The sequence below is a fragment of the Protopterus annectens genome, chromosome 15.part0, assembly GCF_019279795.1.
Source record: "Protopterus annectens isolate FY-2018-M chromosome 15.part0, PAN1.0, whole genome shotgun sequence".
Classification (NCBI taxonomy): Eukaryota; Metazoa; Chordata; order Ceratodontiformes; family Protopteridae; genus Protopterus; species Protopterus annectens.
The window spans coordinates 648,662,614-648,684,213 of NC_056749.1; the positions used below are offsets into that span (position 1 = coordinate 648,662,614).

General features: G+C 43.0%; 1 protein-coding gene across 1 annotated transcript in view; it reads left to right on the forward strand.

The window, feature by feature from the left end:
* DOCK11 (dedicator of cytokinesis 11) overlaps positions 1-21,600 on the forward strand; it is a 1,858,863-nt gene that overhangs the window by 923,586 nt on the left and 913,677 nt on the right. Inside the window, exon 34 of the mRNA XM_044057487.1 lies at positions 12,369-12,484. Coding sequence (XP_043913422.1) covers positions 12,369-12,484 — 116 coding nt within the window. The remainder of the gene's footprint in view (positions 1-12,368; positions 12,485-21,600) is intronic.

Here is a 21,600-nt window from a genome sequence, read left to right on the forward strand (position 1 = left end):
CTATAATAAACGGTCTTGTGTTGTGATAAGATTTCTGATTATACAGTTGTGGTAGAGCTTACCAAACATCGTAGCTCATTAAAAATATACAAGTCCATTATCAAGAGGCAAAATGACAGTCTTCTAGAAATCTGTTGGGTTAGTTAGAACCGAACTCCCCACAAAAAACATGTAGTTTTATATCAGTCAGAACAATTTGTGTTCTGTTGTATATACTTATAATGCAATATTCAAAACATTTTTTTAGAGTGGATGTAAGACTGGTATATAATTCTGTGCTCTGTCCAAGTCTCCACCCTTGTTAACAGGAATCACCATGGCTTTATGCCAATCCATAGGGAACTAGCCAGATAGCAACAGGCCATTTTATTTTCTCCCCCAGAAAGTTATGAAGTATCACTAAGGCTGTAAACAGGAATACCAGAAATAGCATCTCGACTTGTATAGCATGATTTCTTAACCTTACAGTCTTATCTTTGCTTTCACTGGGAAAGGCAGAAACATAACTATTTTTCTGGAATGTGTTAATGTTGCAATAAAGATTTCTAGGGAGGTCATGATGCCGTGGGTTTACTCCAGTTAAGGAATCTGCTGCTTAAGTGAAGGCTTTATTATTATTCAAGATGGTAGTGATATTGCACTGAAGTTTTTATTAATATTGTGTTACTACTTTAAGCAAAACAAAACTGATCCAAGAAACAGAGAAGAATTTTAAGGCCTATTAGGCTTAGAAAGTCTAACAAAATTATTATGTGAAAGTCTCTTAGAGTGACTTTAACATTAGCATCTGTTTGGTGACCTTTTTGGCAAACTCTGCACATTCACAAACAGATTTGCTCACATAATCACCTCAAAGTCACGCTGGTATGGGGAAATTTTCAATGTGGCATGTAACATGTAATTATGACAAACTGTGCTTTATTACACAGCTGGTTATTGCTCCAAGTAAAACTCTCTTGCCAGCTGGCAGTATTATATTGCACTTAATAACTACTTCATGCCTTTAACTAAGATGGCTAGAAACAATTTAAAGAGGACCAAAAATATGTTTACAGTAATCTTAAGTAATTCTAGAAAAATATTTTCAGCAGGTAGAAGTAAATATTTGCAAAAGGTCATATTTAATTCCTTGCTAGTGGAAAGGTATAATGTTAAGTTGTCTATCTTGCCTTCGTTCTTGCTAGTTGGGATCGGAGCTGATCCTCGGCTCCGTCTCTGCCATCTTCAATAGCTAGAGAGCTGTTTACTGGCTCAAGGCTACCCATTATCCCATAATGCCTAGTGATAGCTACCCAGATCTCGTTTGCCGCTTCAGCTGCGATGTGTCGTTTTTCTGGCTCAGGCTTGTATAGAATTTTTACTAGAATTTAACTCTTCTGGTACTTTACTATTAGTGATAGTTTTGTTTCTGTGGTAGATAATTGTTTATTCTATAGTATCCCTCCTTTTGTAGAACTCATTGAACTTAGAGTTTTCTCCCCCACCCCTCCCCACCCTTCATTCCTGGTTAGCCGTTTAACTTAGAGGCTTTCCTACTGTTTTTTTCTTATAGGCTAGCCATTTAAATTAGAGGCTTTCCTATTACCTTCTTTAAAAAAAAAAACACCTTTATCTATATCCTTTCTAGTAGGTGTGTTTTTTTTGTTCTTTTAGAACTGAATATTGCTCCTTTTTATTGTTGTCTAAATTGATTGGTTTCCTTTTACAGTAAAGTAGGTCAAAGGAATCTAAGGTTTCTGGGTTTAAGAAGTGTGACTCATGCTGTCAGAAGATGTCTCTGACAAATGGGCACACTTCATGCGTCTGTTGTTTAGGCACTGTGCACCTGCAGGACTCTTGTTCTGTTTGCCATGCCTTTAGTCCAAGAGTCCTGCAGGAGCATAAGAATAAGTTTATTCTTAGGGGTTTATTAAAACCCCAGGATTCACCGGCCAAGAGCTCACAGCCAGTGAAATCCCCTAAATCCACTAAGCCATTGGCTCCAGTTTTGGAGCCATCTTCGGTACAGGATTTACCTTCTATGTCAGTTCCAGCTGGCACCAACAAGACAATCTCCCCGTCGGCTCCATCAGAGGCTTCGGAGCCGTTGCGGAGGCACAAGAGGCTGAGGTCCCCTTCCTTAGAGTCAGAGCATTCGGCTCCTCGGTCTCCTTTACTTCAGAGCGAGCGTAGTCACCGATCCTCTCACTCCTCTCGATTCTCTAGGCTGTCGGATCATGATGTGGAGAGAGTAGTCGGGTTGCTAAAGTCGCAGGCACTAGCTAAATTGCTGTCCAGCCCTCCTCAACAGGTATCGGCTCCATCCACTTCTCTTGATGTTCCTCCTCCGACTCCAATGAGTTTGGAGCTGGAGTTCATTGGGGTTCGAGTAGTGGAACCGTCGGCTTCGATAACTCTGTTTCCTTCGGTTCCAACGTCGGCTCCGATTCCCTTGGTGGTACCTTCCATCGAGGGATCTGGGCGCCGTGGCTCCCTCGTTGGCTCCGAGGGGGCGAGTGGCATCGGACCCTTGTCCGACCCTGTTCTCCCTCTCGGAGCTTCGACGCATGGGAGCTCAGCTCCAACATTGGCCTTGGAGCCGTCCCCCTTGGTGCAGAGAAAGATTCCTATTTCTTCTGAACCAGAGCTTTCTCTGCATCATGGCAGGGATGCCTTTGATGTCATGCGGAGTGTGCTGTCCTCTGAGTCAGCTCCACTTTCAGCCCCTCCGGTTCCATCCCCTGTAGTGCCTGTGCCAACCTCTGCTCCTCCTCCAGACCCCAAGTGTAGGGAACCGATGCACCAGGACACCCCATTGGGTGTTTCTTCCTCTTCCGAGGCCTCTCCTGATCACTAAGATGAACCCCCTCAGATGAAAAAGTGTAAGAGGAAGCACATTGACTCCCCCGAGTCTGTCACTTCTGATACAGACTTAGATGATTCGGAAGGGTCCCCGAGACCCCCCTCTGAAGATGTTTCCTTCTCGGACATCCTAGAAATGCTTAAGCAGAGGGGGAACTGGAATACCCTAGCCCCCACCAAGGATGAGTCTGTATTTCTGGATGCTTTCGGTTCCCGACCTTCCACCTCCTGGGTTTCTCTGCCATTCGATCCACTTATGACTGTGGTGGCTCGAAAGGCTTGGTCAGCTCCAGATACAGTGGAACCAACTCCGAGGAGACCTGGTAAATTCATTACAGCACCCCAGGATAAGCAATTCCTTTTGAAAGGTGTTCCTGTTGATGCCATGGTGGTAGCAGCAGCCACCAAAAAAGAGTTAGCGGAGACCTCTTCATCTGCCCATCCCCCTAACAAGGAGTCTAGAATGATGGACAGATATGGGAAGCAAATGTTCGCTTCAGTGACCTTATCTATGAGGTCACTGAACTACCTATGTCATTTTACCCAACTTCAAACGGATCTCCTTAAAGAGCTCAGAGATACCCTTCAAGATCCAACAGCTGAGGGAGCACAAGCCAAAGGAGCTTCCCAGCTAGTGACGCATAATTCTGTTGTTAACTCCTCCATGAGGCTCATTTCCTATGCAGCTGATGGGGCGAGTAAAGCCGCAGGTATGGGTGTGGCCCTTAGGAGGCATGCGTGGATGCGGCTGTGTAACTTTGCGGAACCCTTTCAAGCGTCCTTCACCAACACTCCCTTTGATGGTTCCTTTCTTTTTGGACCACAGATGAAAGACATTTTGACTAGGTGTGAGCAAGAAGGCAAGACTCTCTCTGCCATGGGAGTCCATTTTTCCACTCCCTCTAGACCTTACCCCAAGGGTCAGAAGAGTGGGAAGATGTGGTTCCGTAAATCTCAGGGAGCCTTGCCTGACACACGTAGTGATTTTTCCTCCAGAGGCAGAGGGGGAAACAACAATAATAGATGCCACCCTCGTGGCAGAGCGGGTCCATAGAACCAGGGCAACAGAGAATCTTTTTCTGATAAGCCCTTCCAGCATCCCTGAAGGGTTGCCTGTCTGCTCATCTCTGGAGGCAGTCGGGGAAGACTTTCACTGTACCCAAAAGCCTGGCAAGTTTAACACAAGACAAATGAGTACGGTCCATTATATCCAGAGGTTACAAAATTCCCTTCCATCAACCCCTCCCCTTACAGTCAAGGAAGACTCTTCCAGATGTTCCACCCAATCTGAAAGAGCAAGCAGTAATAGAAGTTTCAAAACTGCTAGAAAAAAGAGCCATCCAGGAAGTCCCGGCAGACCAGCATGGATCTGGAACTTACTCAAGGTTCTTTTTAGTACCAAAAAAGACAGGTGACTGGAGACCGATTCTGGATCTCAGCAGACTAAACAGGTCTGTACAAAGAACAAAGTTTCAGATGGTCACGCTACAGTCCATTCTACCCTTTCTGGGTCAGGACAATTGGATGTGCTCAATAGATCTTCAGGACACGTACTACCATATCAAGATGGACAGACGCTCCAGGAGATATCTTCGCTTCCGGCTGGGGGGCCAGTCATTATCTGTTCAGAGCTCTGCCCTTTGATCTCACCACAGCCCCCAGGGTATTCACCAAATGTATGGCAGTGGTCACGGCTCACCTGAGGCATCAAGGATTCCAGGAGTTTCCATATCTAGACAACTGGCTCCTCACTGCTACCACCTGGCATCAACTCCTGCAAGCGCGGGACTACACAATCACAATCTGCTCCCAGCTAGGCATTACAATAAATTTCGAAAAATCTGCCTTGTTGCCCTGTCAATCTATCACTTACATAGGAGCAGACTTAGACACAAGGGATATATTTGCAAGGCTACCACTAAAAAGGGTGTCCGCAATTCATCAGCAAGTACAGATTCTGATGCAGAGCAAAAGGATCCAAGTCAGGTACGTCCTTCAAACTCTGGGTTCCATGGCAGCATCCATTCTTCTAATCCCACTAGCACGCTTTCATATGAGAATTCTTCAGTGGCTTCTGTTCACGCAGTGGTCTTTCCAAGAGCTACCCATGACTCACATGATCCTGATCACGGATGCATGCAAGACATCTTTCTTGGTGGATGGTTTCCCCACTAATTGCTCAGGGCAGACCTTTCATTCAACCCCCTCCGGTAGCCACAGTGACCACAGATGCCTCCCTGATAGGGTGGGGCATTATCTGGGCAGGACTGTCCAAGGCACTTGGCAACCTCATGAGTACCATCTGCACATAAATGTCCTGGAAATGAGAGCCGTGCTCCTGGCGTTGCAAGCCCTTCAAGACTCTCTTCCTTCTGGGACAATTGCTATTCAAATGGATAACATGTCAGTGGTGTGGTACATCAACAAGCAGGGCGGAACCAGATCCTACCCCCTGTGTTGAGAAGCACTCAGACTTTGGCAGTGGGTGATTTCCTCCCAACGTTTTCTGATTGTGACGCACATCCCTGGGAGATCCAACGTCATAGCAGACAGGCTCAGCAGATCTATCCTTATGCCTCACGAGTGGTCTCTGAATCAGGAATTTGCGGATCTTATTTTCCGCAAATGGAGACAGCCTTGCTGCGATCCTTTTGCCACCCCCTTCAACAACAAATGCAGCAATTACTTCTCCCGCTTCCAGGCCACATACCCAGAGACGCTGTAGTCCACGATTGGCCTCAGGGACTTCTTTATGCTTTTCCTCTGTTTCCTCTGATACCGAAACACTTACAGAAAGCAAAGTCGTTGGGTTGCAAAATGATCTTCATTGCCCCCTACTGGCCTCGACAGATATGGTTCCCGTTCCTGCACTATTACCTTCTCGATCAACCCTGGACTCTGGACCCAATTCCAGATCTCCTGATTCATCAGTCAGGCGGGTTGCATCAATCCCTCCAAACTCTCCAGCTCACAGCTTGGTTGCTCCACTTACAGCCTTAGTCAGGCTTCCCATCATTTCCCCAGCAGTACGTGAGATTATCATCTCTTCTTACAAGTCTACAACGGGGAAAACTTATGCTAGTAAACGGAAACGTTTTTCTTGTTGGGCAAAGGCTAGGAATGTAGATCCCTTTTCAGCCCCAGTCCACAAAATTCTGGAATTCCTAGCACAACTGTTTCACTCCGGGTCCACTTCCGCTATGATCAGGGTACAATTAGCAGCCATTTCTAACTTTCATGTTGGTTTGTCGAATTCTAACGTTATGTCTCATAAGCTCTGTAAAGCTTTTTTGAGAGGGACAACTCTTCTTAGGCCTCCAGTGAGAGATCCCCCCTCCTCGCTGGGACCTTAATTTAGTCCTAACTTCCTTAATTATGCCCCCTTTCGAACCAGCAGCATCCTGCTCTATCAAGTTTCTATCTTGGAAGACACTCTTTCTGGTAGCTATTACTTCAGCCAGATGCATCTCTGAACTTCAGGCGCTATGTGTTCATCCGCCCTACTTGGTTTTTCATAAGGACAGGGTAGCTCTGAGGACTAATCCTTCATTTCTTCCTAAAGTCTGCTCAGAAAATAATTTAAACCAATCTATAGCTCTAACTGTGTTTTTCCCTAATCATATCAACAAGGCAGAGTACAAACTACACCAACTGGATGTTCATAGACAATTGCGTTTTTACCTGCACAGAACTAAGGAAATAAGGAAGTCGGACCAACTATTCCTTTCTTATGCCTTGGGCAAACAAGGTCTCCCAGTTTCCAAGGTAACCTTGTCTAGATGGTTGTCTCACACTATTACTTTCATTTATCAATTAAGGAACAAAGAGTTACCTATTAAACCGAAAGGTCATTCTATTAGGGCCTTGGCCACCTCTGTAGCCTTCCAGTCTAGGTTGCCCATGGATTCTATCTGTGCAGCTGCCACGTGGGCAAACCCTCATACCTTTATTTCTCATTACAAGTTGGATATGGTCTCCAGGAGCAGAGCTGACTTTGGTTCCACTGTTCTGAAGAGTCTGTTCCACTGAGCCACCCAGGATATTAGGTGCTAGGGACGCTGTCCCAACCAGCAAGAACGAAGGCGAGATAGACAACATAAAGAAGTTATGTACCTACCATAACATTCCATGTTAGTTGTCTTCATCTCGCCTTCCTTCTTGCGTCCCACCCTCCATCCCCCTGTCCTAGTGGACCGAGAGGAGTTCCTGTTCACTGGCTGTGTGTTCTCTTGTTTTTCCTGTATTGACTTAGAGAATATGGCAGGTATAGTCAACTGATTATTTTGACTGGTTTATTCTCTTGTTATGTCTGGAGTTAGCTATTTCAAACAAGATCTGGGTAGCTATTGCTAGGCATTATGGGATAAGGGGTAGCCTCGAGCCAGTAAACAGCTCTCGAGCTATTGAAGATGGCCGAGTCGGAGCCGAGGATCAGCTCTGATCCAAACCAGCAAGAAGGAAGGCAAGATGAAGACAACTGACATGAAACGTTATGGTAGATACATAAATTCTTTTTTTTTTTTTCAGGCTACGTTAGTTCTTTTAGCAAGTTCATTTCAGTGCAGTATTCTGTAATCTGAAGAAATATCTGGTGTCTGTCATACTTTCTTTTTTGACCTATTACAATGAGTAAAAACAAAAATGAAAACTCCAGCAAAGTTAGAACTTTGACTGAGTGACCTCCCAAACCTCTTGTATCAGAAGCACATAGGATATATGCAAATGAACCTTATGAACATCAGGTGTTCAGCTCATTGGCAATTCTGAATGCCCATGATTTGTTTAATTGTTTTAATGGACAATTTCAGGCCACTAAAGCCAAACCCCACTAGCTGTGGATATGCATATTGCAGCCTTGTTATGACCTCATCAGCACAGCACAAGCAGAATGTTTGATTAAGCATTAGAAACACAGGGCTGTTATACCCAGCTGATGTCCATTATCAATAGGGTCACTGCAAAAATATCCCAAACAACAAACTAAAACAATGAGTGAGAGGGTGACTGAAAAACCAATCAGTGAAAACAAAAATGAAAACTCCAAACAAAGCTAGAAATTCCACTGAGTGACCTCCCAAACCTCTTGTATCAGAGGCACATGGGATATATGCGAATGAACCTTATGAACATCAGGTGTTTCAGCTCATTGGCAATTCTACATAATTGCCCTGCATAATTGCCACTACAGAAACATGGCTAAAACCGTACATTAAAAGCTCAGAGTGGTCCTAATGGAGGAATAGTCATAATGGAGAGATGAAAAGTCAGCAAGTAAAGGAGAGTAGTAGTGCTGAAATTGAATTCAACCTCAAGTCTTGGTGAGTACCTTCCCAAGGTGGACCCTGTTTTAAACAAAATCTCAGGCGACACTGATATATAGACTGTATTTATATAGCATACATCATGGACAGAACTAAATCAAAAACAAAAAGATAGCTGGGTGCACAAGACCCAGGATAAAAAAGTGCCCAATCCTGGTAGGTGCGCTGGTGCCAGGACTGGGAAACATGACAGTGTAGAATCTCAAAATACGGAAACATTCATACAATGGGGTCAGGCTAGGCCCAAGGGGAGGATGGGCCCCCCGTTGTAGAAGGAAATAGCAGTCCAGAAAAATCACAAAAACTGACCAAAGAAGAGCCATAAAGATGATATAGTGGACTACTGAGGATAAGCCCAGAATTTCCAGACACAAGAGATACAAAACTATTAAGAGAGAAATTAGAGGAAAGAAAAATACTTCTGCTAGTAAAACTGTCAGAAGCTTCAAATAAAAATTTGTGTTCATTAATACAGCAGATTTTTGAAAAACAGTATATAGATCAAGAAAAAATGATCGGTTTGGAAAAAGAAGCATCTGAGGAAGTGAAAAAATATAAACAACAAAACTAGAAGATATTTAAAAACTATAAAAAAGAAATATGAACACAGGAAAGAAAAAGAGGAGAAAGCCAAGTTAACTAATATAAAGAAGGCACCCCTAAAGATATTTAAAGAGAAATATAAGCAAAGGGATGGAGACATGGAAAAGTTTACAATAAAAAAACTAATATCACAAAGATGGAATGTGGAAAAGATTAGTAAAGCAGAAGTTAATGAAATAGAAGTTGGAGTTATGGAGTGCCTGCAAAATGAAGGATTTATGTAGAAGGTCTAACACAGACTACATCACAGCATGATGGAGTGAGTCCCCAAAATAAGGAGAAGCAGGAAGATCAGGAGACATCTGAAGAAGAAATATGGACATGGGAAAGAAAAAGATTTAATATGGTGTAATATTTATGCAAAGGAAAAAGCAAAATTAACCATTACAAAAAGAGCAGCACCCAAGATATTTGAAGAGAAATACAGGCAAAGGAATCCAGATATGGAAAACTTTACAATACAAAAAATAAGACAAAGAGGAAAAGTAGAAAAGGAGATTAGGGAAAAGGAGCACATCCACTCATGCATGAATCGTGCCATCCCAAATAGAACCAGGATGCTCTCCTCCAAAAAAATGAAGCCAGTCTAGTGGTCCCCTGCCACAAACAAACTTTACAACAAAAGGAAGAAACTGTTGCAGAAAAGAGGAAAATCCCACAATGCAAAAATTTCCCTTACCAGCCTCAGTAAGAAGCTGAGATCCCTTGTAAAATCCTCAAAAGCTAGTTACGAAAATAAAATTGCCAAAGATTCCAAAGACAAACACAAGGCATTCTATAGCTATGTCAAGAATCTAAACGGCAATGCTCAGATCTGCTCTGAGCTTCAACAGAATGGCATTAAATATACTGATTCCAAGGATATTGCCAATATCCTGGCAGATCGATTCAGTGCCAACTTCACCCCCCTCTCACCCCCTAAACGGGCCATCTCAATACCGGAAGATTGCCAAATTCTGGTAATAATGGCAACACAGGTAAAAAACGCACTCTCCAAAGTTAAGAATACAGCATCCATGGGACAAGATGACATCCCGGGTTGTGTACTACATGAACTACAAAATGAACTGGCACCTCACCTAAGTGTCATGTTTAATCATACCCTCACCTCAGGCTTCGTGCCCACTGAGTGGCGCACAGCTACAGTTATCCCACTCCACAAGGGGGGATCCTCCTTCCCATCAGTCTGATGAGCCTGATCTGCAAGGCCATGGAACATATTATCATGGAACTTATAAACAAAGATATTAGCAACCTTCAAACACTGGACCTCACCCAGTTTAGGTTCGTGAAGGGCCGAGCTTGTCTCCTGAACCTGATTGACTTCTTCGAATCAGTCTCCAGAGCCGTGGATGAGGGTAAGGCAGTCCACACAGCCTATCTGGACCTCGCCAAGGCCTTTGACACCATCCCCCACTCTGGAATCATCGATAAACTTACTATGCTGGGCATTAATCCCTACATCACTCGATGGGTTGCCAACTGGCTTACTGACAGAACCCAATATAAGTAGCTGACTCCAAATCCAGCTCCAGACAAGTGACAAGTGGAGTACCTCAGAATTCAGTCCTGGGACTGCTCTTGTTTTGCATCTACTTCTCTGAAGTACAGGACAACACTAAGGGACTCTGGCTAACAAAGTCTGCAGATGACTGCAAACTGGGAGCCATTATTGAATCCCCAAATTATGTGGATATTCTACAAAAGGGCCTTACAGAAACAAATGCTTGGTGCCAGAGCTCACTGGCGTATCACTCCTCAACATTGACTGCAGAGTTTCCACAGTTTCCTGTTCATTTCTTTGCTGTCTAGCTTCAAGTAAATGTTTAAACTGGTTTCCCGTGGAAGGCGTCAAAACATCTTGATATGGCACCTGACCAGTTTTATCCTGTTATGGTGCTTTCTGTATTGGATTTTCTACATTGAATCCTTCTCTTTGCAGGTGCTCTATAACCTCAATATATATGCACACACACACACACATATATGTATATATATATATATATATATATATATATATACACACACATATATATATATATATATATATATATATATATATATATATATATATATATATATATATATATATACACACACACACACACACACACACACACACACACACACACACACATCCAAAGATGGCTTTTGTAACATAATGGTACTAGATGTGAATTGTCTATATCTTTCCAGAATACCTTCATTTTGAGATAGCTGTCATTTTTGGAGGTTAGATACAGAATTTGTTTTGCATACTGATATTCTGTTTCATATTGGCTGGCTTTTACACGTTATAGAAGAAATACAAGTTTACCATTTATGTATGTACGTATCTAACTGTATATGCATGTGTTTGTTAACCAGTTGTGTGTGGGCTGGTACAGAACTCTTTTCAGACTCTGTCTTGACCTTGGGCAAGTACATCAGTGATGTACAGCTGAGGTATTACAACAAAATGCAGAGAAGTAGGTGGACATCCAGTTATAATGTAATGTTATAATACATATGCTTGAACAATAAATGGAAAATTTCCATCACTGGATGTGACAGTAAGTTTCAGAGTTTTATAGTTCTTCAAATTAAAAGATCCATGATGAAATATCTTACTCATGGTAAGTCTGTTATGCTTGTGTATTTATTAGAATTCAAAGCAAATTGTGGAAAATGCTTAGCAGTATAGAGTAGCCATGTATAGAAATGTGAATGGGTATACTGTATTTTCCCATTTTTATACAATATCAGCACCAGTAATATGAGATTTTTTTTGTAAAACACAGTTTACATTTCTTATGTCAATGTACTCCTTTACGGTATGACTGTGGATTAATTCATTAGCGCACAATTTGGCAAAGCTGACGGCTATGTTGCTGATATAATTTTCTCAAATGAAGAGTACTTTCAAACTGTAGAAAAAAAATGTTAGAAGGAGCCCCCCCTAGATCTACTGCTGCGGAAGGGGCTGTGCTCCCTGCATCCCTCTGTTCTGTACTTTACATAATCACACCCTTGTACTGAGGAAGGGGTTGTGCTCCCCGCATCGCTCTGTTCTGTACTTTACATAATCACGCCCTCCTGCTGAGGAAGGGGCTGTGCTCCCCGCATCGCTCTATTCTGTACTTTACGTAATCACGCTGTCCTGCTGGGGAAGGGGCTCTCCTCCCTGTATCCCTCTGTTTTGTACTTTACATAATTACCTCCAAAATGCCTGCATATAAGAGGGAAGAATGTATCCTCCAATGAAGGGCTTGGAGTACTGTCACATGGAAAAACATACTTGCATGAACAAACACTGATAATAATTTTTTTATAACTTTCAAACTAATGAAAAGCACACATATATTTTCTGCTGTGAGTGAATGCATTATCCTGAGAAATGACTGCTTTTGCCAAGTACCATTAATCAACCTGACTGAGATTTGGTGAAATATACTCTGACAAGGTGACCAACTACTGACATGCAAAACCAGATTTATATAAAACGTATTTATGCTTTTTTTTGGAATGGAAGGCTTAACTTTTTATGTTTTATAATTTATGGTTTGAAAATTTTAGAAAAAATAGACTTCAGTAAGTAAGAAACTTTTCAAACTTACTTTGCAGCTTGTGCTAGTACCACAATTCAAAATGGGCATCGATTTAAACGAGAAGATTCCAAAGGATGTCTGGTCACAGATGCTGGAATGAGTCCTCACGAGCAAGGCGATGCTTCAGAATGTGTAGGTATTTTTAATGGTACATTCTGATTTGCTTGCTGTATGCACTGCTTATTAGTTACATGAACGCATGCTTCTTCATATGTTTTGACTAGTACAATTGTTGTCATCTTCAGGTCCTACAATGAAGTTTATTCTTTGGGGAAATCCATTTTGTATATTTGCTATTTATTTTCAAATTAAAGTGAATCTGCAGTAAAGTGTTACTATTTTTTGGTAGTAGTTAAAATATCTGATGGAAAATTTGTCTTTGTATGTGTGTGTGTGTGTGTGTGTGTGTGTGTGTGTGTGTGTGTGTGTGTGTGTGTGTGTGTGTGTGTGTGTGTGTGTGTGTGTGTGTGTCAACACAGTGGGGAAAAATGTATCAGCACCAGTCTTAACACTTTAGGATAATAGCTCTCTCCTTTATTCCAGCTCCTGGAAACCTGAAAAAAATTGATGTTATGTAGTCCAATCTCGCCTTCATTCTTACCCGTGGGTTCGGAGCCTAACCTCGGCTCCGATTCGGCCATACTCAAAGTCTTCAAATGGCTCGTGGCTAGGAGGTATCCCATCATGCAATAGGTCTATTCCTCAGATCTCGTTTACTGCTCATTAGACACTGTTTACAAAATTTTTATAAACTGTTGATTTGTTGTTGCTCAAAAAAGCTATTTTCATAGCTCTGTGTGTGCGGCAGTGGTGTTTTACTGCCTTTGTTTGTTTCTCTTGCTGTTTTTTGTGGCCTTGTCATTGGCTGTTTTGGTATCCCGTTTGTTTCTTTCCCCACAGGCTAGGCCCATTTAAGTTAGAGAACCTAGTCCTCCCCATCGTTTCTGTGTGGTCTTTGGTTTGGTGCTCCATTCTGTTAGCATTAGTGTTGTTGTGTCTGGCCAATGGTGCTATCCTGCCTTTGTTTCCTCGGGCTAGGCCTGTTTAAGTTAGAGGACCTAGTCCTCCCTGTTGTCTTTCCTGCTGGTTTCTAGGCCGTTTTAGTTAGAGAGTCTATTTCTCGTGCGGGGTTAGTTGGGTCTAGTGTGTGTACATATTGCTTTGTTCCTTTCAGCATGTCCAAGGATTCTAAGTAACACAAGCCTTCGGGCTTTAAAAAGTGTGTTGAATGCAACAATAAAATGTCTTTAACTGATAGGCACTCTGTGTGCATGTTCTGCTTGGGGGCTATTCACCTCCAAGAGTCCTGCTTGTTTTGTCATTCTTTCAGTCCTCGTGTGCTACAGGAGAGGAAGAACAAGCTCATTTTGATAGGACAGCTTAAACACTCCTTCAAGGAAGACTTGGCTTAGTCTTCCAGTGCATTATCTTCTCCAGCTAAAAAGGACAAAAAGACTTCTAAGAAGCGCTCTCCGGCTCCATCTGTTTCTTCGGAGCCGCCAGAGAAAGTTGCTAGAACAGCTTCTCCTTTTTCGGTTCTATTGCCCTCGGTGCTGACAGAATGTAGTCTCTTGACTAGGTCAGTATCGGCTCCGAGCCTTTCAGAGCCAGTCACGGATATTTTGGTTCAGAGTCGGTCTCCAGTTATTCGACCGGTTTCTCCTTCACACAAGTCCCGTTCTGTAGGGAGATCCAGATCTCCTACATTATCCTCCAGGTCTTCCAGGACCCTTTCCAATGAGGACATTGATAGGGTGGGGAAGAAACTGCTTCAGTCATCGGTGTTGGCCAAATTGATTTCAGCTCTGACCCAGTCGGCTCTGGAGCCTATGGCCTCTTCAATGTTTGTTGTTCCTCCTCCAAGCCTTTCTCAGCCTTTGGAGCCAGAGTTGTCAGTTCCATCGGGTGCTGTTAGGTCAGTTCCAGTAGCCTCGTCTGGCCTCTCTGTTCCAATTTCCACTCCGACCCTGTTGGCTCCGTCCACGGGGTCGTGGGTCCATGATTCTCCGGTCGGACCCGAGAGGGAGGGATCGGATTGATCTTCATCGGTTCAGAGCCTTCCTCTCGGTGCTTCAGCTCGAGTGAGCTTGGACCCGACATCTGCTTCAGACCTCATCTCCTCGGCGCCGAGGGCTACTACTGTTTCCTCTATAGTTAGTCAGCCTTCGGAGCTGGGGGGATCAGCCTTCGAGGTTATGAGGAGCATGCTGGCCAGGTCATCAGCTGCATCCTATTGCACTGATACTCTGCCCCATCCAGCACCGGTGTCGGTTTTGGACCATGCTCTATCCATGTGCAGCGGAGACCCTAAGCCTCAGGATACCTCCATGAGTGGTTCCCAACATTCTGACGTCTCCCCAGAGTTTTTGCCTGAGGAACCCGCCAGAAAGAGATTGTGTAAGAGGAAACATCTTGACTCCCCGGATGAGTCTCTCACATCAGACACTGACCTCGAGGAGTCAGGGGGTTCCCCCCAAGTCGTCTTCTGAAGATATCTCTTTTTCTGATATCCTGGAGATCTTGAAGCAGAGAGGCAGCTTACCCTCCAAATCCCCTTTTGATGATGACTTGGTGTTCCTAAAGGCTTTTGGGTCTCAACCCTTCGGCTCTTGGGTTTCTCCCTTTTTTGATGAGCTACTAGATCTTGTCTGTCGAAAGGTGTGGGAAACTCCTGACACTGTGGAACTGGTCCCTAGGAGACCCAATAAGTTTTTGTCCACCCCCTCTGACAAGGAATATCTAAATAAAGGTGTTCCAGTAGATGCCGTGGTGGTGGCAGCGGCCACCAAGAAGGAACTTGCTGAAACTTCGTCTACTGTCCATCCACCTAACAAAGAGTCCCAGGCTATGGACAGGTATGGGAAGCATGTGTTTGCCTTAGCGGCCTTTACTCTGCGGTCGCTGAACTACTTGACGCATGTTACAAGGCTCCAGAGAGATCTAAAAGAGCTAGGAGATTCTCTACAGGGTAACATTTCTGATGCTGTGGCACAGAAGTTCAATGCACAGATGTCTACCCTAAATTCCCTTACCAACTCCTCCAGGAGGCTGATCTCATACACAGCCAACGGAGCAAGTAGGGCAGCAGGTTCGGGAGTTTCTCTTAGGAGATACTCCTGGATGCGCCTGTGCAATTTCGCAGAGGCCTTCAAGTCTACGTTCACCAATGCTCCCTTTGATGGTTCATCATTGTTCGGAACCAAGGTGAAGGACATGCTCACTAGGTGGGAACAGGAAGGAAAAACCCTGTCTGCTGTGTGAGTCCATTTTTACATGCCTTCTAGACCTTACCTCAAGGGCCAGAAGGGTTGGAAAATGTGGTTCAGAAAGTCGCAGAGGTTTTTTCAGGGTGTACAAAGTGATTCCCCCTCTGGAGGCAGGGGAGGGGGTGGAAATTCAGGTAGACACCGCCCTAGAGGCAGAGGAGGCCCGCATAACCAGGGGGACCGTGATTCCTTTCATGGTTCTCCCTACCAGCGCTCCTGAAGGGAGGCCTGACTATGCATCTCTGGAGCCAGTCAGGGGTTGCATTTCTTTATACCCAGAAGCCTGGCAAGACGTCACCCAAGACAAGTGCGCATTAAAGATAATTTCCAGAGATTATCATATTCCATTCTCTTCTCCTCCCTTGCCAACCAAGAGAATCCCAGACATTCCATCCAGTCAAAGGGATTCCGCAACTTTAGAAATAAAAAAGTTGCTTTCAAAGGGAACCATCCAGCCTGTCCCCGCAGAACCAAGTAGGATTAGGGACTTACTCCAGATTCTTTTTGGTGCCGAAAAGAACAGGGGACCTGAGATCCATCTTGGATCTCAGCCGATTGAACCTTCATGTACAAAAGTCCAAGTTCCGCATGGTCACCTTACAGTCTATACTTCCTCTGTTAGGGAAAGATGTGTGGATCTGCTCCATTGACCTCAAAGATGCTTACTACCATATCAAGATGGACTGGGCATCGAGAAGTCATCTATGCTTCCGGCTGGGAGCCAGTCATTTTCAGTTTCGCGCTCTGCCCTTTGGTCTCACCACAGCCCCCAGGGTGTTCACCAAATGCATGGCAATGGTAACGGCTCACTTGAGACATCAGGGATTCCAAGTGTTTCTGTACCTGGACGACGGGCTCCTTTCTGGCACCACCAGGCATCTACTGTTACAGACCAGGGATGCCACCATTACTCTGTGCCAAAGGTTAGGAATTACTCTAAATTGGAAAAAATCTGCCTTGCTGCCCTCTCAGCATGTCAGTTTTATCGGCGCTGAGCTAGATACAGTGCTCATCAGGGCCTTCTTTCCAGAAGAGAGAATTCAGGCTTTACAACAGCAGTTCTACGCCTTACTACCATTGAGGAAGGTCAAAGCAAAAGTGATCCTGAAGTTATTAGGGACCATGGCTGCCGCAATCATGCTAATTCCCCTTGCCAGACTACACATGAGGGTTCTTCAGTGGCTGCTTTTCACCCAGTGGTCACTACAGCATCTTCCACTCTCCCATTCTGTTCTGATTACGGACACATGCAAGCGGGATCTACGCTGGTGGCTTCAGGCCAACAATCTCAATGTGGGCAAGCCTTTTGTCCTATCTTCTCCAGTTGCCACGGTGACCACGGATGTCTCCCAGATCGGGTGGGGGGGCATTATCTTGGCAGGACTGTCCAAGGCACATGGCAGGATCACGAGATCCATTTGCATATCAGTGTCCTGGAGATGAGAGCAGTGCTATTAGCGTTGCAAGCACTCCAGAGCTTTCTCCCTCTAGGGACAATTGCAGTCCACTCAGACAACATGTCAGTGCTATGGTACCTGAACAAACAGGGAGGAACCAAATCATACCCCCTTTGCAGAGAGGCTCTTTGAGTATGGCAGTGAGTGGTGTCTTCCCAATGCTTTCTAGTTGCAACGCACATACAGGGGAAGTCCAATGTGATTGCTGACAGGCTGAGCAGAGCTATCCTAATGCCTCACGAGTGGTCCCTGAACATTTATGTTGCGGAAGAGATATTCCACAGATGGGGTCAGCCTTGCTTCGATCTGTTTGCCAGCTCCCTCAGTGCCAAATGCAGCAGCTACTTCACCCTTATCCCCCCGGAGGGGGAGACACCCAGGGACGCTCTGTCTCACGATTGGCCCTCCGGTCTTCTCTACGCCTTTCCACCATTACCTCTCATATCAAAGGTCATTCAGGAAGCACAGTCTTTGGGAAGCAAAATGATCCTCATTGCCCCACACCGGCCTTGTCAGATTTGGTTTCCCTTCCTTCAACCCTATCTAATGGATAAGCCATGGATTCTGGACCCAGCTCCAGATCTGCTGACACATATGTCAGGACAGTTCCATCCCTCCATCCAGATCCTCAAGTTGACAGCTTGGCTGTTCCAGTTCCATCCTTAGTCAGCCTTCATGATTTTTCCCTGGAAGTGGTCCATATTCTATCATCTTCCCACAAGCCTTCTACCAGGAAGATTTATTCCAGTAAGTGGAGGAGATTTTCTATTTGGGCCCGTGAGAGACATATTGATCCTTATTCAGTGCCTATTTGGCAATATTGGAATTTCTTTCTCAACTATTCAGTCAGGGTTCAGCTGCAGCAACCATTAAAGTACAATTGGCAGCGATTTGCACCTTTCACATTGCTAATGAGCCCAACATTATGGCTCATAGGCTTTGTAGGGCTTTTCTGAGAGGGACATTGTTTCTCTGATCTCCAGTCTTTGATCTGGTGATGACATGGGACCTCAATTATGTACTACAGAAGCTCACGTCATCTCCCTTTGAGCCTGCAGCTACGTGTAACATTAAATTCTTGTCATGGAAGACAGTATTCTTGGCAGACATAACTTCATCTAGGCGGGTCTCTGAACTCCAAGCATTATCGATTAGGCCTCCTTATTTGGTGTTTCGCAAAGATAGGGTCTCCTTAAGAACCAGCCCTTCTTTTGTTCCAAAGGTTGCCTCTGTTGTCAGTATCAACCAGTCCATTGAGTTGCCTGTGTTTTTTCCTGAATTGTCCAACAAGGCAGAATTTAAGTTTCATTAGCTAGATGTTCATAGACAATTGCATTTCTATTTACATAGGACAAATAATTTCAGGAAATCAGCTCAAATGTTTGTCTCGTTTTTAGACACTAGACTTGGGGTTCCTGTTTCTAAGGTAGCCTTGTCTCGCTGGATCTCCAATGGCATCTCATTTATTTATGCTTCCGATGGCAAAGAATTATCCTTTAAAGTGAAGGCTCATTCTGCACGATCTGTGGCTACCTCAACTGCGTTTCAGGCTAGGATGTCTATGGATGATATTTATGCTGCAGCAACATGGGCTTCACCTCATACCTTTATTAGTCACTGTCTCTAGAGGCAGATCTTCCTTTGGTTCCACGGTGCTCGAGTATTTTTCACTGGGCCACCCAAGATCAAGGTGCTAGGGACGCTGTCCCCCACGGGTAAGAATGAAAGCGAGATTGGACTACATAACATCAAGAAGTTATGTACGCACCATAACGTTCGATGTATGTAGTCCATCTTGCCTTTCTTACTAACCCTCCTTCCTTCCCCCTACTGGAGGATCTGGGGTATTGTGTCTAGGTGTCAGTAGTCCTTTCTGTTGGGGTTGTTCTTCTTCTCAGTGTGTACGTGTGTGAGCTTGCAGCAAACAAGATCTAGGGAATAGACCTGTTGCATGATGGGATACCTCTTAGTCACGAGCCAATTGAAGTCTTCGAGCTAGAGTATGGCCGAGTCAGAGCTAAGGTTCATCTCCGAACCCACGGATAAGAATGTAAGGCGAGATGGACTACATACATTGAACGTTATGGTGAGTACATAACTTCTTGTTTCAAGTAGGAGAGAGCACGTAAAGGGTGTAGAGTATTATGAGGGTGGAGTGAACCTATATTTCTTCATGTCCTTTTAGAGGAGTTTATCTATATCTATTTTTTTCACATTCTTCCTCGATGACTACCTTTTTCTGCCTGAGGAATCATTTCAGATGTGGATATGTCAAAGGGAAGAAGGCTTAACTTTTGCTATGCTACCTGTCAATTCCATCTAACTTTGGAGTACCAAGACTTTTTTTTTATTAAGGAAGCTATATTTCTTTCAAGAAATACCAGCAAATAACTTGAAGTAATGTATTGTTGAGTAACTTATTAATCATATATTTTATATCATGAGCATCTCTTCTCAATTTACCTGTAGTGAATTTCTGTGATAATGAAGACACTTTGTCATCAGAAGGATCCAAACCACATGTAACATTTAGACTGTACATGTAAAAGAGCTGAACAATGTTAAGTATGGTACTGGGTACCATCATTTCTTTTTTCTCATAGCATAAAACATATGGAGATACTAATACAAAACAGTGCTTGGTGGACTTCCTAGACAAGTTGCATAGTACTCAAAGCCACAGAAGCTGTTTTGTGTTCTAGGCTAAGCAGTGTGCATGTGCTGGTTTGTGTGTAATTGTATGTGTGGGGGAGATATTTCTGCAAATCAGCTGGGCACAGTTAACAAGTCATGTATGAGCCAGGATGGTGGATGACCTAGGCAGGAGGTTGAAAAATTATTACCCTGCCTAACATCAACTATTTTTGTACTAGTACTGCACTTGTTTATGTGCAGTTATAGATATTCACATTGTGTATGTTTAAGAAAAAATCTTGGAAACAGGGTATGCCTGAAAATCACAGGTAGAGGGTTAAATGGTGTGGTTGTTTTAGCACATTGAAATTTGCTGTCTATGATCAGCCATTAACAAATGGCTACTTTAATGAAGATTCAACTACTTTCTCTTTAATAATGAATAAATCAAATATATAGCATATAGCTATTAGAGCAGTAATAAATAAAAAGTGCTATCTATCTAGCTAGCTAGCTATCTGTCTATCCATCTGTCTTTCTATTGTCAAATACTTTACCAAATCACCTGAAGCCAAATTATGCTTCTTTGAATTCATATGTTTTACAAACAGTGGCTGCAAGACAGTTGATACACTCTGAACAGTTTGCCTGTCATGTTATAATTTTCACTTGATCTTCTCTGACATACCATCAGCAACTTATATTTGTACTTTAGCTCAAATTCTGTATTATCATATATTCTGCCACATGCCTCCATTTTATAATTAAATTTGCTGTTGTCCCTTTACAGTTTATGTTGTGTCCTGACATTAAGTATAACATATTCTAGTAACTGTGACAAAACATTCTTTACAGACATTACAAAACTAATGTATCAGTTTATCCACTCATCTTGCAGTTTTTGGAATGTCATCATTGTATAATCTCATCCACTTCTTGGTCCTCCAATAATTTACATAAGTTATCAAACGAAACCAAAGCGGAATGAACGACTCTTCAAAAAAAATAATATAAAATAGATAGAATAGAGTATAGAAACAAAGAACAGCTGAATAATCATATTTTTCAAAAACAGGGAACAAGGGGTCTTCAGAATAAATATATAGTTTATTAGCAAAGCTTGCTGGTAAAGCTCTTAACCTCGCTCTTGGAAAGACCTCATCATTATCTGAAGAAAAAACCATTCTGGGTTTTTGAAAAAAGATTATTCATCTGTTTGTATTTTGCTGCTTTTGTTCTTGTGTTCTACATTTAGTTTACATAAGTTGTTTCATTCATCCTCAGGGAGTATGTCAAACTATCTTATATTCTGCTTGGTTTTGTCCCAGTAAATGAGCCTGAAGTATATCTTTTCCCATCAACATTAATTGTTCCTCGTACTCTGTGGCCATTTCCATTGCTTTAAGTTAATGAAGAGAAAAGAAGTCAGTCCAACTACCATGAACCAAAACATAAACTTTAATAAAATAACAAAGTTAAAATAGATAAGCACTATCAAGTTACATTAAAATTCTTCATCAAATCTATCAAAACATAATGAAGATAGCTATTTAAAACACAACTGTCCAATCATCATCCACATAGTATTGAAATGCAACACTAAAATGGATTTTTTCTATTGCTGGTTTCATTCACCTTACAGAATGGGATTTGCACAAATAAGTGGATGATGAGTGGACAGTTGTGTTTTAAATAGCTATCTTCATTATGTTTTGATAGATCTGATGAATTGCTTTAATGTAACTCGAAAACACTTATCTATTTTAACTTTGTTATTTTATTAAAGTTTATGTTTTGGCTTGTGGTAGTTGAACTAATTTATTTTCTTTTCATTGTATGTTTTATTCATTTCTGACTTTTGGTTGCCATTGGTGTTTTTCTTCTTCACTTA